Genomic DNA, 14,595 nt, shown 5'->3' with positions numbered 1-14,595 from the left:
TGATAATGGTCCCGGAACCAAGAGGGATACTACAGATTTTTTTTTAATTGTTGCTCAACAAGGCTCTTATAGTACAGTTACATAATTAGAGAAAAGCTCTATTTGTTTAATAATTTGTTTGGCATCTATTTACTGAGCACCCATTATGTGTCCAGCACTATAGGAACTGAGAATACACTGAAAACAGCTACAAACTCTGTCCCCCAGGAGTACAATTGTGCATGCGCGCAAGTGTGTGTGTGCGCACGTGTGTGTAGCCAATAAATGAAAACAAAATAAGAAGTTCTATTGCATTTTAGAAGGTGGATTGGATTGAGTTAATTTACAACTAGACAGAAAACTCTAGGCTCTTCTCTGGGGAGCCTTTAGCTGGGGCCGTTTATTTACTGATGGTTTTCAATCTGCACAACCAGGTTTGAAGCGTGGCTTGACTATGTGACCAGAGGGGTATAAAAGATCTCCTGGGACCTTTTGCACAGATGTTGGTGTTCAATCCAGGGACTACTGTGTGGATACGACGACATGGGGAGCTTATATATGCCTGGGGTCTCCCAAGTCCCTAATGTCTGCCCATACTTTTTCTTGATGCACTAGATCCTTTGCCTTTAAAGAAAAACCTTAGGGGTGCCTGGGTGGCTCAGTGGGGTAAGCGTTTGACTCTTGATCTCAGCTCAGGTCATGATCTCACAGTTCGTGGGTTTGAGCCCCTTGTGGGGCTCTGCGCTGACAGCACTGACCCTGCTTGGGATTCTGTCCCTCTCTCTCTGCCCTTCCCCCACTCTCTCTCTCTCAAAATAAACAAAAACAAACAAACAAAAAAAAACCAAACCTTAGATGAAGAATGCTCAGTGAAGTCTGGAGTTCTTCAAATATCTGAATCTGTGAAATCCTGGCAAAAGACAGTAAGTATGCAGAGAAAAATAAAGCAGGAAGAGGATGAGCAATGCTGAGAGGTCACATCTGAATAGGATGACCACGGAAGGCCTGAGAAGGTAATTTATGAACAAAGATTGTAGAAGGAAATGAATCTTGCAAATGATTAGGGAAGAACACTCTAATCAAAGCAAACAATGTGTTTTGTAAAGGCACTGGGGGCAGAAGTACGCATGGTGTGTGTAATAAATAGCAAGGAGGTTGCTGTGGCTCAAGCAGACTGGATGGGAAAAACCTAAGGGAAAGCCAGACTGAACAGGGCCTCGTGAAAAACTACAGGGGCTTTTTCTTCACGCGGGAGTGACTGGATCTGAAATATGTTAGGATCACTGACAGGTGAATTGAGAATGGGGGGTGGAGGAAGAGCACAGGTAGAAAAAGAGAGAGTTTGGAGGGTACTGGAAGAATCTAATCAAGAAACAGCAATGCAGGTTGGACCACCGGTAGTGACAAAGGCGTGAGAAGCAGATTCTTTATGTATTCTGCAGTAATGCCACAGGACATTTACAGAGTCAGGACACAAGTGACATAACGGGAAGAGTCAAGGATCACTTCAAGGTTTTTGGCCTGAGCAACGGAAAGAACGGTGTTTCCACTAGGACACGACACGGAGTAAAGGCTGAGAACAGAGCAATTCAGATTGGGGAGTGTTAGCGGCTGAAGAGGTCTACTAAGCATCCAAGTAGAAATGTCTAGCAGGCTGCTGGCCACAGAAATCTTAAGCTGAGAGGAGAGGTCTGGGCTAGACTTTTGAAAGTCACCACCAAACAGATGGAATTTAAGTCCAGGCAGCTAGATGAGATTATAAAGGGAGTATGCAGATGAAGGAGAGCTCCAAGGACTGAGTTCTAGGGACTCCAACAAAAGAGGTGGAGAGATGACAAAAACAACAGAAGCAGAGAAGAGGACCAGAAGACTGTGGGGTCCAAAAGCCAAAGAAAAAAATGGCTTCAAGAAGAGTTCAACTGAGATTTAAGATGAACTGACAAGTGGATTTAGCAAGAGAAGTCACTGGTGACTCTGAATGAGCAGCTTCACTGGAATGATGGGGTCAACCCACCTGGACGATGGGCGTTAAGGGAAAAGGGAGGGAGAAAAATCGGGGCAGCAAATACAGAAAGCCCTGAAGCAATTCTGCTGTAAGAGGGAACCAATGAAGTAGAGTAGTTGCTAAAGGGAAATGGGACTGAAGAGGTTCATTTGCTGTTTAAGCTGAAAGAAATGACAGTGTCTGTCATGATTCAGGAGAGGGGATAAAATTGTTTTTTAAAATGGCACAGTATGTAATAGTGCTCTAGGTGGCATGTGCCTCACCAAAAGTGCTAAGTCACTCAAGCAAGAGAAATGAGTCAGTAAAAATACTGTGTAGGCACTGTGTGCCCGCAGTGCTCCAGGACTTTACACGTATTGTTTTCACCCTCACAACAACCTTGACGGAGGTTCTGTCATTATCCCCATTTTATGTATGAGAAAACTGAGGTGGAGAGTAGTTAAAAAACTTACTGATGGTTACACAGGTACTAAGGGTTTTGATTTTGAACACAGGCCGCTTGGTCCAGAGTCCGCGCTCTTAACTAATACATAGCCCATCCCTCATGCACCCTCTCAGGAGTCATGACATCTCTCTGGGTTGGAGATGGTTTTTTGCTTTACTGTTTTTTTTGTTTTTTTTTTTTTTAAAGAGTAATTTTAGGTTCATAGAAAAATTGAGAGGAAGGTACAGAGATTTCCCATATACCCTCCTGACTCACACATGCAGACTCCCCTATTATCCATGTCCCCCTCTACCAGGAATTGGGACATTTGTTATAACAGATGAGCCTACACTGACACATCATAATCACCCAAGTCCATCGGTAGTTTTTTGTTTTTTTTCAAGATTTTCTTTTTAAGTAATCTCTACATCCAATGTGGGGCATGAACTTACAACCCCAGAGAGATCAAGAGCCTGGCAGGCTCAGTCAGGCGGCCCCCAAAATCCATAGTTTATAGTTCACTCTTGGTGTCATATGTTCTGAGTCTGGAAAAGTGTGTAATGACATGTATCTACCAGTATAGTATCATATAGAACAGTTTCATTGTCCTAAAAATCCTCTGTGCATTTATTCATCCCTCTTCTTGCCCCTCACTCAGCCCCTGCAACCTCTGATCTTCTTGCTGTCTCTATGGTTTTGCCTTCTTCAGAATGTTGTATGGTTGAAATCGTACAGTTTATAGCCTTTTCAGACTAGTTTTTTCATTTAGTAATACGCATTTAAATTTCCTCCATGTCCTTTCACAGACTGACAGCTCGTTTCTTCCTAGCCCTAAACAAGACTCCCTTGTCTGAATGTTTCACAATTTATTCACCCATTCACCTACTGAGGAACATCTTGGTTGCTCTCAAGTTGTAGCAATTATGAATAAAGCTGCCATCCACATCTCTGGGCAGGTTTTTATGTGAACGTACCACTTTCAACATCTCTGGGTAGATATGACTGCTGGATCATATGGTAAGAGAATATTAAGTTGTTTAAGAAACTGCCGAACTGTCTTCCAAAGTGACTGTACCACTTTGTATTTCCACTGGCAACGAGTGAGCATTCCTTTTGTCCACATCCTCACCAGCATTTGGTGTTGTCAGGGTTCTGGATTTTGGCCATTTTAATAGGTGCACAGTGGTATACTTCACTGTTAATTTGCATTTCCCTGATGACATAGGATATACAACATGTTTTCTTTAAAAAAAACTTTTTTAATGTTTATTCATTTTTGAGAGACAGAGTGCGAGTGGGGGAGGGTAGAGAAAGAGGGAGACACAGAATCTGAAGCAGCCTCCAGGCTCTGAGCTGTCAGCACAGAGCCCGACACGGGGATCAAGCTCATGAACTGTGAGATCATGACCTGAGACGAAGTTGGACGCTCAAACGACTGAGCCACCCAGGAGTCCCTATTTTTTTTCTTTAATTTACTTATTTATTCTTGGGAGAGAGAGAGCACATGTGCTCGTGACCGGGGCAGAGGCAGAGAGAATCCTAAGCAGGCTCTACGTAGTCAGAACTGTGAGATTGTGAGAACTGTGACACCATGACCTGAGCCTATCAAGAGTTGGAGACTTAACCGACTGAGCCACCCACGTGCCCCTAGAACATGTTTTCATCATAAACTTACTTGACATTTGTACATATTTGGTGAGATGTTTATTAGGTCTTTGGTCCATCTTTATATCGGGTTACCTATTTTCTTATTGTTGACTTGTAACAGTTATTTATAGTTTTTGAATAATAGTCCTTTACCAGATGTTATCTTTTATAAATATTTTCTCCTTAGATCTGTTGCTTGTCTTCTCATTCCTTTGACACGGTCTTTCACTGAGCAGGTTCTCATTTTTATAAAGTCCAGCTTATTAATCCTTTGTTTCATGGATCACACCTTTGGTGTTGTATTTAAAAAGTCATTGCCACACCCAAGATCATCTGGGCTTTCTCATACGTTATCTCCTAGGAGTTTCACAGTTTTACATTTACATTTGGGTGGGATGTCATGTTTTATTTTTAGCAATTAATTGAGAAATGCATTCCTGCCAAAAATTTATAAACCCCATACACCCAGTGTCACAGTGTGAGTGATTTTAGAATGTGGAATACTTATGTTGACTGTTGAAGTGCTTGGCATGGAACATTACAAGTTGCATACTGACATCACAGGAACCATGTTGACTGACTAAAAGCACCAAAATCAAAGTCAAAGGGAATGAGTTTTAAAAATAATGTTTTGTTCTTCTGCTTAGAGGGAATCTGGAAGATACAGTAAATGATCCCCTATAATCCCATTACCTGAATATAACAACTGATAACGTTTGAAATATTTTCTTTCATTCTTTGCATGCATACACACATTCATATATAAAATAAAAACTCACTGGCACCATTCTGTATGTAGTTTTAAATCTTCGGAATTCTTTCCCCACATAACATTGAAAATATTTTTCCATCCTCTTCAAAAGTGTAATTTTTAATAATGTCTGCATAGTATCTAGTATGTATGTGCCAACATTTACTTCAAAACATTTTCCAATTTTCCCACTGCAGACAACACTTAAATTACTCCATATGCAAATCTCTATCTCACTGTTGTCTTGGGAAAATTTCCCAGGGCTGAGTTAAAGGTCAAATCTTAAGCCTCTTGATGCACGCTGACAAAATGCCTTTCGGTGCAGTAGCTCAATCTTGATACCCTACAAGCAGCATAGGAAACACTTTCCTCAAATTGCTGTCACTTGGACAAATAAAAACTACATTTGAGTTTCATTTTTCTTTCCTTTTTTTTAAGTAGGCTTCACACCTGGTGCAGAGCCCAACGTGGAGCCTGAACTCATGACCCTGAGATCAAAACCCAAGGTGAGATCAAGAGTTGGATGGACACTTAACTGAACCACCCAGGCGCCCCCAAAATACATGAGTTTCTTTGATTATCCTCGGCTAAGCACCACTTTCATACGCTTATTACCTGTTTGTATTTCTTTTGTGAACCACTTATTCATGTCTTTGTTCATTATTCTATGAAATGTTTACTACTTTTCTTAAGACTATTATAAAGGTACTACAATAACATTGAGTATCAACCTTTTTTCTGCCCACATACAAATATTTTCTCCACGTCAGTACATTTTGATTTTTTGATACTTTGAGACATGCAAAAATTAACAATTTCTATGCAAACTTAGAGCTTTTCCTTTGATTCTTCCACTGTTTTTCTGCTTACAGAGAATGCATTTTCTAGATGACATTCAAAACCTCAAACAAAGCTTACTAAAAAACTGAAAATCAGAACAGAAATTTTCACCCTATACGGTTTGTCTTAAAGCATTTTCATGATCTTTGGGAGAAGATGCCATCCATGGGGAACAAAGCTAACATTTAATGGGTAGCAATCATGTTTCAGATTCTGTTCTAGACCTTCTCTACTTTTAATTCTCATTTTGCGATCTCAATTTTACAGATGAGGAAACTAAACACATCAGAGAGGTTAAACACTGGTCTATCAGAAAGGAAGTCAGAGGTACTTTTAAGGAGAGAGTATCCAATTAGACTTATCCACCAAATGAGTTACCTCTTCGTCGATTTTATCTTCTAAGGCATCAATATGACGTTCTTTAAGAAATCGCTGTGTTTTTTCCAATTGGTATTTCACTAATTCCTCTATGGCATCTTTTTCTTCCTTGTCCACAAATTCTTGTACTGCTTCGCCCATTCCCCTTTCGGTTAGAAGTGAGAGCTGCACATTCTATAAAAGAGGTACAAACCACTGCCACTGGATGCAGAAATCAGGATCTATTCCTTACCAAATAATTCTATCCGAGCAAGAAAAATTATAGTCTAATGTTACCAGGGGAAAAAGACAAAAAAAGTTATCTAGTTATTGAAGGGAAAACAAAACAAAACAATGGGCAGTAATTAAGCCTACTAACAAATATTCAGGGCTAGAAAAAGCCAAGTAAAAACCAGATACAGGAGTAGTGTAAAGACAGGAAGAATGCAGAGGCCCTAGTGGTTGGGATAAATGGTCCTGAAATGGTAGCCAATGACTAAGAGACTAGGTTAACCAGTGCAGCAGGCAGAATGATGGCCCCTAAACATGTCCACATCCTAATCTCTGGGACCTGTGAGTATATTGTAAGGCAAAGGATAATTGAGCGTACAGATTACTAATCAGCTGGCCGTACAATTGGGAGGTTACAGGGACTATGCAAGTGGGCCCAGTGTAATCACAACAGGGGGTGAGAGGGAGATGGAACTGGCAGGAAATGGCCAGAGAAATAGAACATTGCTGGCTTTGGAGGTGGAAGAAGCAGGCTGTGAACCAACAAATGTGGACACCTTTAGAAGCTGGAGAAGATAAGGAAATGGAGTCTCCCCTAGAGTCTCCAAAAAGGAACACACAACCCCACTAATACCTCGGTTTTAGGCCAGTGAGACTGGTGTCAGATTTTTGACCTACAGAACTCTAAGACAATAAATCTGTGTTAATTTAAATTATTAAGTTTGTGGAGACTTGTTTCAACAGCAATAGGAAACGAATACAGCCAGATCTTAAAGTGACATATACTCATGCCAACAAAAAGTCGCTGCACCGTCCCGTGGCTATATTCCTCGAGTTCTGAAACTACATCCGGATGTGAGAAAAGTAAATCCTGGATTCAGAAACATTCGGTAGAGAAAAGAAGGAAGAACAGAACAACATCAACAACAACAGCCACAATAATAATACCATCAAGCACTGATTTTTCTTAATGTAGAGTAACTATACATGAGTATAATTCATTCTTACCCTACTTACTTCATAGAGACCTTGTGAGGATCCTCTACGTTTACTTATTTATTTTTGAGTGTTTATCGTTCAGGGAGAGTGAGAGAGAGCGTTTGCAAGGGAGGGGCAGACAGAGAGGGAGACAGAATATCAAGCAGGCTCTGCTGGCAGCACAGAGCCCAATGCAGGGCTCGAACTCACAGACCACCGTGAGATCATGGCCTGAGCCGAAATCAGTAGTTAGGTGCTTAACCAAATGAGCCAACCAGGCGCCCCTCGTTTCAAGTATCAACTATACATGACCCAAATTCAAGTCTGCTATCATAAGATAGCCATTATTCAAAATGTAAACTGTAAATAAGAAATTACCTTTTCCGCAGTTTGAAAATACTGTTTTACAAGGTCTTCTACTCTTAGAGTTGTGCCTTCTGAAGGTTTTGTGATTAACTTCCCTAAGTTGATTTCTTCTCCTAGAAAAAAGAAGTCCGTGGAAAAACAGTAGCTTCCATTACAGTGTTAAAGTACCCAAACTTATGGCAAGTCTGGCTCAGTGGAGGCGGAATGGCCAGACCGTATCAACAATCAGCTTGAGGCATTTTGAGGCAAAAACATGGCATTTCTACTGACAGCTGCAGTCTCCTCCTCAAAGCTCGTATTTTTCCACATCTCTAAGTACTACGTCTCCTACAGCACAGGGTGGTCTTCAGACCTCTGGGGATCTCCAAAACGACTTCAAGGGATGTTCAGGGACAAAACTACTTTCATAACACCGAGATGTTATTTACCTTTCCCACTATACTGACAATTACAAAAGCAATTTTGGGTAAAATCGCCAGTTCCTCATTACAAACCAAGGCAGCAGCTTGGAACTCTGCAACAGTCACCACCACACACGCACAGCTCAAAACAAAACAAAAAGACAGCCAGTTTCACTCATGAATGTCTTAGATGAAACTATAAAAATATTGATTTAATTAAATCTCAGCCCTGAGGTATATGCCTTTTTAATAGTCTGTGAGACAAATGGGATGTATGCTTACAGCACTTTTGCTGCTTTCTGAAGCAGGATAGTTGTTGCAAAAACAGCAGGTGAAGAATAAAAAGAGTATTGGGTAGGAAGCCAAGAAGCATAGGGTCCAGTATCTACTCTGCTGGTAACTCTTGTCAGGGAAACAAATATTAGCTGTCTGACATACTGGACCTGGCCATGAAAACCCAATGATAAGACAGGATCCCTGCCTGTGAGAACAAATGATTACAATTAAGGTGGGAAGTGCCACATGAGGGAAGAACAGAGAATATGACTCACAGGAAAGAAATGAATTAATCTTCTCAGAGAAGGTTGAAAATAACGTGCAAATATCAAATGCAGCTATATCATTTGAATCAAGACCTCCAGAATGAGTAAGATTCACAAGGCAAAACAGGAAAAAGAAAAAAAATTTGATGCAGAGGGAAAAATACGTGCAATGGCCTAGAGGGTAAAGAGGCACAAAGTTCAGTGTGCCTCTTGCAAAGTACTAGAGACAAGTAAACAGAAATCGTTTCTAAATTTCAAGACAGAATTAACATCATGACTTCCTAAGTATGAAGTCATGCCAGACACTGTGATAAGACCGTTTACACGCAGTGTGTCTTCTAATCCTTAACCACAGTTCTGTGAGGCAGGCTCACGTACTATCCTGATTTCACAAACAAGAAAATCAACCATCAGATAGGTTATGTACTTTTGTACAATGTCACACACGTAGTTAAGAAGCAGAGCTGACCAAAATAACAAGAAATGCTTTCAATAAAACACACAAAAACGTTGTTTTTTTTAAGTTTATTATTTATTTGGGGGGGGGGGGGGAGAGAGAGAAGAATGCCAAGCAGGCTCTACACTGTCAGCATAGACCACCATGCAGGGCTCGAACTCACGAATCGACAGAACATGACCTGAGCCAAAATCGAGAGCTGGATGCTTAACTGACTGAGGCTCCAAAGTGCCCCTTCTGTTTTGCAATTTATGTTTAAACCAAAAAGGAATCATTAGAATAAAACTGACTATGGATGAAACTCAAGTAACAACATACTATTTCTATATTCTGTATTATTATGATCTCAAGGGATTGATAAGGATGGACAATTAAAGAAAACCATGATCAATAAGCAACTAGTTAAAATTCATAGCATAAGAAAGTAATTATCTGACACAGATTTTTTCCTAAAACAGTGTTTTATGAGTTCCACTTAAATACCTGAACGAGGGGTACCTGGCTGGCTTATTCGGTTAAACATCTAACTCTCGATTTCGGCTCAGGTCATGATCTCATGGTTCATGAGTTTGAGCCCAAAGTCTGGCTACATTGTGGGGCTACGTGCTAACAGCACAGAGCCTGCTTGGGATTCTCTCTCTCTGCCCCTTCCTCCACTCGTGTGTGTGGACTCTCCCTCTCCCCCTCTCTCTCAAAATAAATAAATATCTGAACCAATGTTTCAGGTTGAATTAATAGCATGGAAAATTTGGTCACAATTTGACATTGAAAACAGAAGCTCCATTAAAGCTCGGTTAATAAAAACCTAAACAGCTTACCTATAAAAAAAAAAAAAGATATTTTTCTATAAAAATTCTCTGACTCAATAGTTTTAAGAAGAACCTCTATATTTAACATGATCAGTATTTCTAATGAAGCAGCACTATTTCAGTTGGATGGCCTTTTTTATAAATACATTTAAAATAAGAACAATTAGGGGCACCTGGGTAGCTTTGTTAGTTAAGCATCCGACTCTTGGTTTTGGCTCAGGTCATGATCTCACACGGTTCGTGAGATCAAGCCTCAAGACAGGTAGCGTGGAGCCTGCTTGGGATTCTTTCCCCACCCCTCCCCCGCCCCTCCCATGTTCGCACATGTGCTCGCTCTCTCTCAAATAAAACGTTTAAAAAAAATGCAATTAGTTATTATGAAATTTAATTGGAACTTAATTATGTGGTCATCAGAGACATCAAATACCTCTTATTCCAAGACTCGAGTTGTCCTAAATCCTGTATACTCAAAAGTTGAAATACTTGCATAAAATTTGAGTATATTCTCTAAACATTAACAATGTATAGTCAATAATGTATACTTTGAGCAATAAATCTCTAAAGTCTGTGTGTACTGTTAGCAGCACTATTTTCACAAACTATGTCTGCAGAGAAAATGTCCCTTTCTTTATTAACATCCACAGGTTTAAAAATGATGGCTATCTAATGTTTAGAAGACGAGATTTAATTATTCCGGTATCAGCTTGCCCAAGATATGAGAAATAATCACAAAAACATTTCCATTAGTTTATATTCCTTTTACTAAAACCTGATTTTTATACATCCTATAAAAAGCATTTTTTTTAATCTGTAAAGGTAACTGGCTTACCTGTGTTCTCCTTTTGTTCTCTGTGCCTGAAAAAATGGATAACATCTTTTGGGTTAGCTACCCGATCCACAAATTTCTGGCTAAAGCGAAGAACACTGAAAGGTTCAAAACCTCCACTATAGTCCACCTGGAAATACAAAGCAAGCTATGAAGGCCTGGAAACAGTTTACCAATTCCATTATTTATGTTGCTGCTTTTAAGATAGTAAGTTAATGTTCTATAATTCATGTTAAAAAATCATGATGGTGTTACACCTTTTATTCTACTGAGGAAATAAAGCTTCAAAGGTTTCTAAGCTTACACAAGACACTTTGCTTGATGGAATCAAGATACAGCAAGAATTCCCACAAGATCTGAAGGAGTTACTCTTCCCAGGATAACACTGAGCCTGGGCACCAGGAGTACCATCTGGAAAGGAGGGGAAGTTTCTAAACGGGAATATTTAAAAATTTTTTTTTTAACGTTTATTTATTTTTGAGACAGAGAGAGACAGAGCATGAACGGGGGAGGGTCAGAGAGAGGGAGACACAGAATCTGAAACAGGCTCCAGGCTCTGAGCTGTCAGCACAGAGCCTGATGCAGAGCTCGAACTCACGGACCGCGAGATCATGAACTGAGCCGAAGTCGGATATTTAACCGACTGAGCCACCCAGGCGCCCCTAAACAGGAATATTTAAACTTTCAAAACAGAAAGAAAATTCTCCACTGAAATAAAAGGCTGGCCCTAGATGCATTAGTGAATTGCTATCATCTCAGGGATATACTCTCACACTGAGGAATAAATGCTCGGAAGATCCATGCAGAAACAGAATCAAATGTGTTAGCTTTGAGAAATGATTACCTTTAAAACACAGTATCTGTTTACAACAGTCACTCTCCAGGCAGGCTCTAAGTTAACAAGTTTATGGTCATACTTTCACAAAGAGAAATACATACATCTTTTTCCAAGAGAAATAATCATTTCCCTAAACTAGCTGTTCTAAAAACAGGCTCTGGGAACTAACATTGTGCTGCATCGCTGGCCTATCCAAACTATTCCCTAACCTCCACCCAATTTATACTCTTCATCACTCTTAGCACTAGCTGGCATTCTGTTCATTTATTTGCTATCTATTTTTTATGTCTCTCCTCATACCTCCATCTCCCATAAGCCCCATAAATTAAAAACATCTTCTATGTTACCATCACTGTGTCCCTCAGCATGCAGAACAGAATGTACTTCAAGTGTTTGCTCACTTACTCATAAAATTAACATGGGTCCCCTAGTTGATATAACATACTTTGGAATATTACATACATAAAAATATTTGTTATTTTGTTTCATGAATTTACTGTGTTTAGGAAAAGGAATGCCAACTTTCTATTTAAGTTTGGTTAGTTCTAATGGTATCAGACAAACATAGATGAGAAACATGCGATCTTCTAACCTGACAAAGAGAACAATGTGGTTCTCCCAAAGCAACTATGTATTATATCACTACCACGTCCACGTTATATAGCAGAAAATGCTAAATGCTCACGCTACAGGGTCGCCCCAAAATTCTTCACACACTTTCTCAATTATACTCCAGCTTAACCTGATTCGTAATCTTCTGCTCTGAAGAGCCACAAAACTTGTTCACTAAGCAAACTTCATTGAGGGGTCCACAGCGTGCTAGGTACTCTGTGAAGGGCCTATTTTTACATCACCATAAAAAAGCATAATCTTGGTTGTCAAGAAATTCACAAGCTGACTGGCAAGACAAACATGTAGATAACTGCCAGCAGAATGTGAATGGTACTAGAACAAGTACGTACAAAGCAGACCGAAGACACAAAGGAAGAAGCATTGCTTCTGAAGGGAGGTCAAGAAAGGCTCCTAGAAGAGGGGAAACTTTAAGTGGATGTTGAAAGAAATGCTATGGAAGGAGAGCAGCACACTCCACACAGCAGGATCAGCAGGGACAAACGTATGAAAGAGGAAAATAAACTCTACTGGGCCCAGGGAACGGCAACTTTTAACCTAATATGGCTGGAGCTTAGAAGGTTCTGGCAGAAAAGGGAGGAAGAAGCCAAAGAGTTTGGTTTTGACCAGGTCATATAAACCCTTCAATGCCATGCAAGAGTGTAGACTTCTTCCTGTTAGCACTAGGGGACCATTAAGTCCCTTTCAGCAGGAAAGACGTGCAAGACTGTGTTTTACAAGGATGATTTTGGCATTAGTGTGAATAGACTAGAGGTGGAGAGAGGGGGAAAACTAATGGCAGAGTCAGGTAGGAGGCTGCAGTTACAGGCCAGATAAGAGAGAATGAAGGCTCAATCTCAGCAATGACAATGGAATAGAAGGCACCAGATTACTTCCTGTGCAAAGGTCAATTATGTAATTCATTTAAATTTTGTGAATCTATGAGGTGCAAACCTAGGTCATACACTGGTTTGAACCCATTCATGCCTGAACCCAGGCATGGCTTCGACTGTTCTCTCTTTACCTTCATACTCCACATCCCAGAGTTTCTCAAATTTTAACGTGCATACAAATCTCTCGGTGATCTTATTAAAACGCAATTCAGGGGCACCTGGCTGGATCAGTTGGCAAAACATGCGACCCATGATTTTGGGGCCATGACTTCGAGCCCCACACTGGGGGTAGAGATTCACATAAAAAAATAAAATCTTTAAAAAATGCAATTCAGTGGGTCTGATGTAGGGCTTGAGATTCTGCATTTTTAAGAATTTCCCAGGTGATGTCAGGGCTGCTGTTGTGATTATTCTTTGAGTACCTGGGTTTAGGGGGGCTCACGGACCTCAACAAGGAGGTTTAAGCTAGAGGTAAAGATTTGGGAATCATCACTCCATAGGTGGTCATTAAAGCCACATGCCTAGGCTGAAATGGAAGCTCAGAGAGAGGATGGGTCAAACATAACTCGGAGAGAATGCCACAGTGATTCAGTCAGATGAAAACAATTTACTGGCTTTGACAACTGAAGGCCATCTTTCCCACCTGAGATGGTGGGGTGAGAGCCTTGCTTATAGTGGACTGGGGAACAGAATGTTAGATGCACAGTAAGAGCTATGTATTTGGAGGGATTTGGAAGAAAATAAAGACAGGCAGAGCTAGCTGCAGGGAAAGGCACAGGGACAAAAAAAAAAAAAAAGAGTTGTTACTTTGTTTATATGATGACAGAAAACGGCAGTAGCTTTACAGGCATAGGAAGCATTTCAATTTCTTGGAATTGTTTAATCCTCTCAAATACTTATTCTTTCATCGTATTTATCAAGCACTTGCTGTATGCCAGAACTGTTTGGAGATCTTTGGACACATGAGGTAACAAAATCCACAAAGTTGCACGCTTTCATGGAGCTTACAGCTTTGTAGCTGAGGACACGTTAATAATCAAAATAATCACATTGTATACAGTAGGTTAGGAGGATGTATTGTGGTAAACAAAGGACAAGGAGACCAGAGTAAGGGAAATCAGGAGTGCTGGTGAGAAGGTATGGGGGTGCCATCTCATTTGGGGGGGCCTCACTGAGCACATAGAGAAGGGTAGTATGTTAGAATAGGGGACAGCAGGGAAGCCACGGTGTCTGGGATGGAGAATAAAGAGGGAGATAGTAGAAGATAAAGGCAGAGATATCAGCCAACCTATTAAATAGAACAGATTATTTAGAAAAGGAAACAAGTATCAAACCTATCAGAATCAAACTATGATTAAATCAAATCCTGGTACCTTTATTATTTCTGGTACAAGCTGGTGATTGCTCTTATTATTATACATATCCTTCTTACTAATTAAAATAATAAAGTTTAATTTATCTAAGTAGGACTTACTCGAAGTCGTATGAGAGGCTTCTCTGGCTGTCGAGAGTTTCCCAGACGTTCTCGCTCAGCATTTTCAAGCATTTCTTTAATCTCAAAATAAAAATACTGTCATGACTTGGGGCAAAGGGACTACTGGCATCTAGCAGGTGGAGGTGAGAGATATTGCTGAAATCCCTA

At 40.3% G+C, this 14,595-nt stretch overlaps 1 protein-coding gene across 4 annotated transcripts in view; it reads right to left on the bottom strand.

Annotated features, from left to right (window-relative positions):
- The window catches only part of MRE11 (MRE11 homolog, double strand break repair nuclease), a 76,841-nt gene that overhangs the window by 34,743 nt on the left and 27,503 nt on the right, over nucleotides 1-14,595 (bottom strand). For all 4 annotated transcript variants that reach the window (XM_007079032.3, XM_007079035.3, XM_007079034.3 and 1 more), the window contains 4 exons: nucleotides 14,428-14,508; nucleotides 10,617-10,743; nucleotides 7,591-7,691; nucleotides 6,025-6,198 (listed from right to left, as the gene is read on the bottom strand). In XM_007079032.3, coding sequence (XP_007079094.1) covers nucleotides 6,025-6,198; nucleotides 7,591-7,691; nucleotides 10,617-10,743; nucleotides 14,428-14,508 — 483 coding nt within the window. The remainder of the gene's footprint in view (nucleotides 1-6,024; nucleotides 6,199-7,590; nucleotides 7,692-10,616; nucleotides 10,744-14,427; nucleotides 14,509-14,595) is intronic.

Source organism: Panthera tigris, chromosome D1 (assembly GCF_018350195.1).
Source record: "Panthera tigris isolate Pti1 chromosome D1, P.tigris_Pti1_mat1.1, whole genome shotgun sequence".
NCBI classification, from domain to species: Eukaryota; Metazoa; Chordata; class Mammalia; order Carnivora; family Felidae; genus Panthera; species Panthera tigris.
The sequence above is the reverse complement of the archived record's forward strand: the minus strand, read 5'-3'. Positions and strand labels throughout refer to the sequence as shown.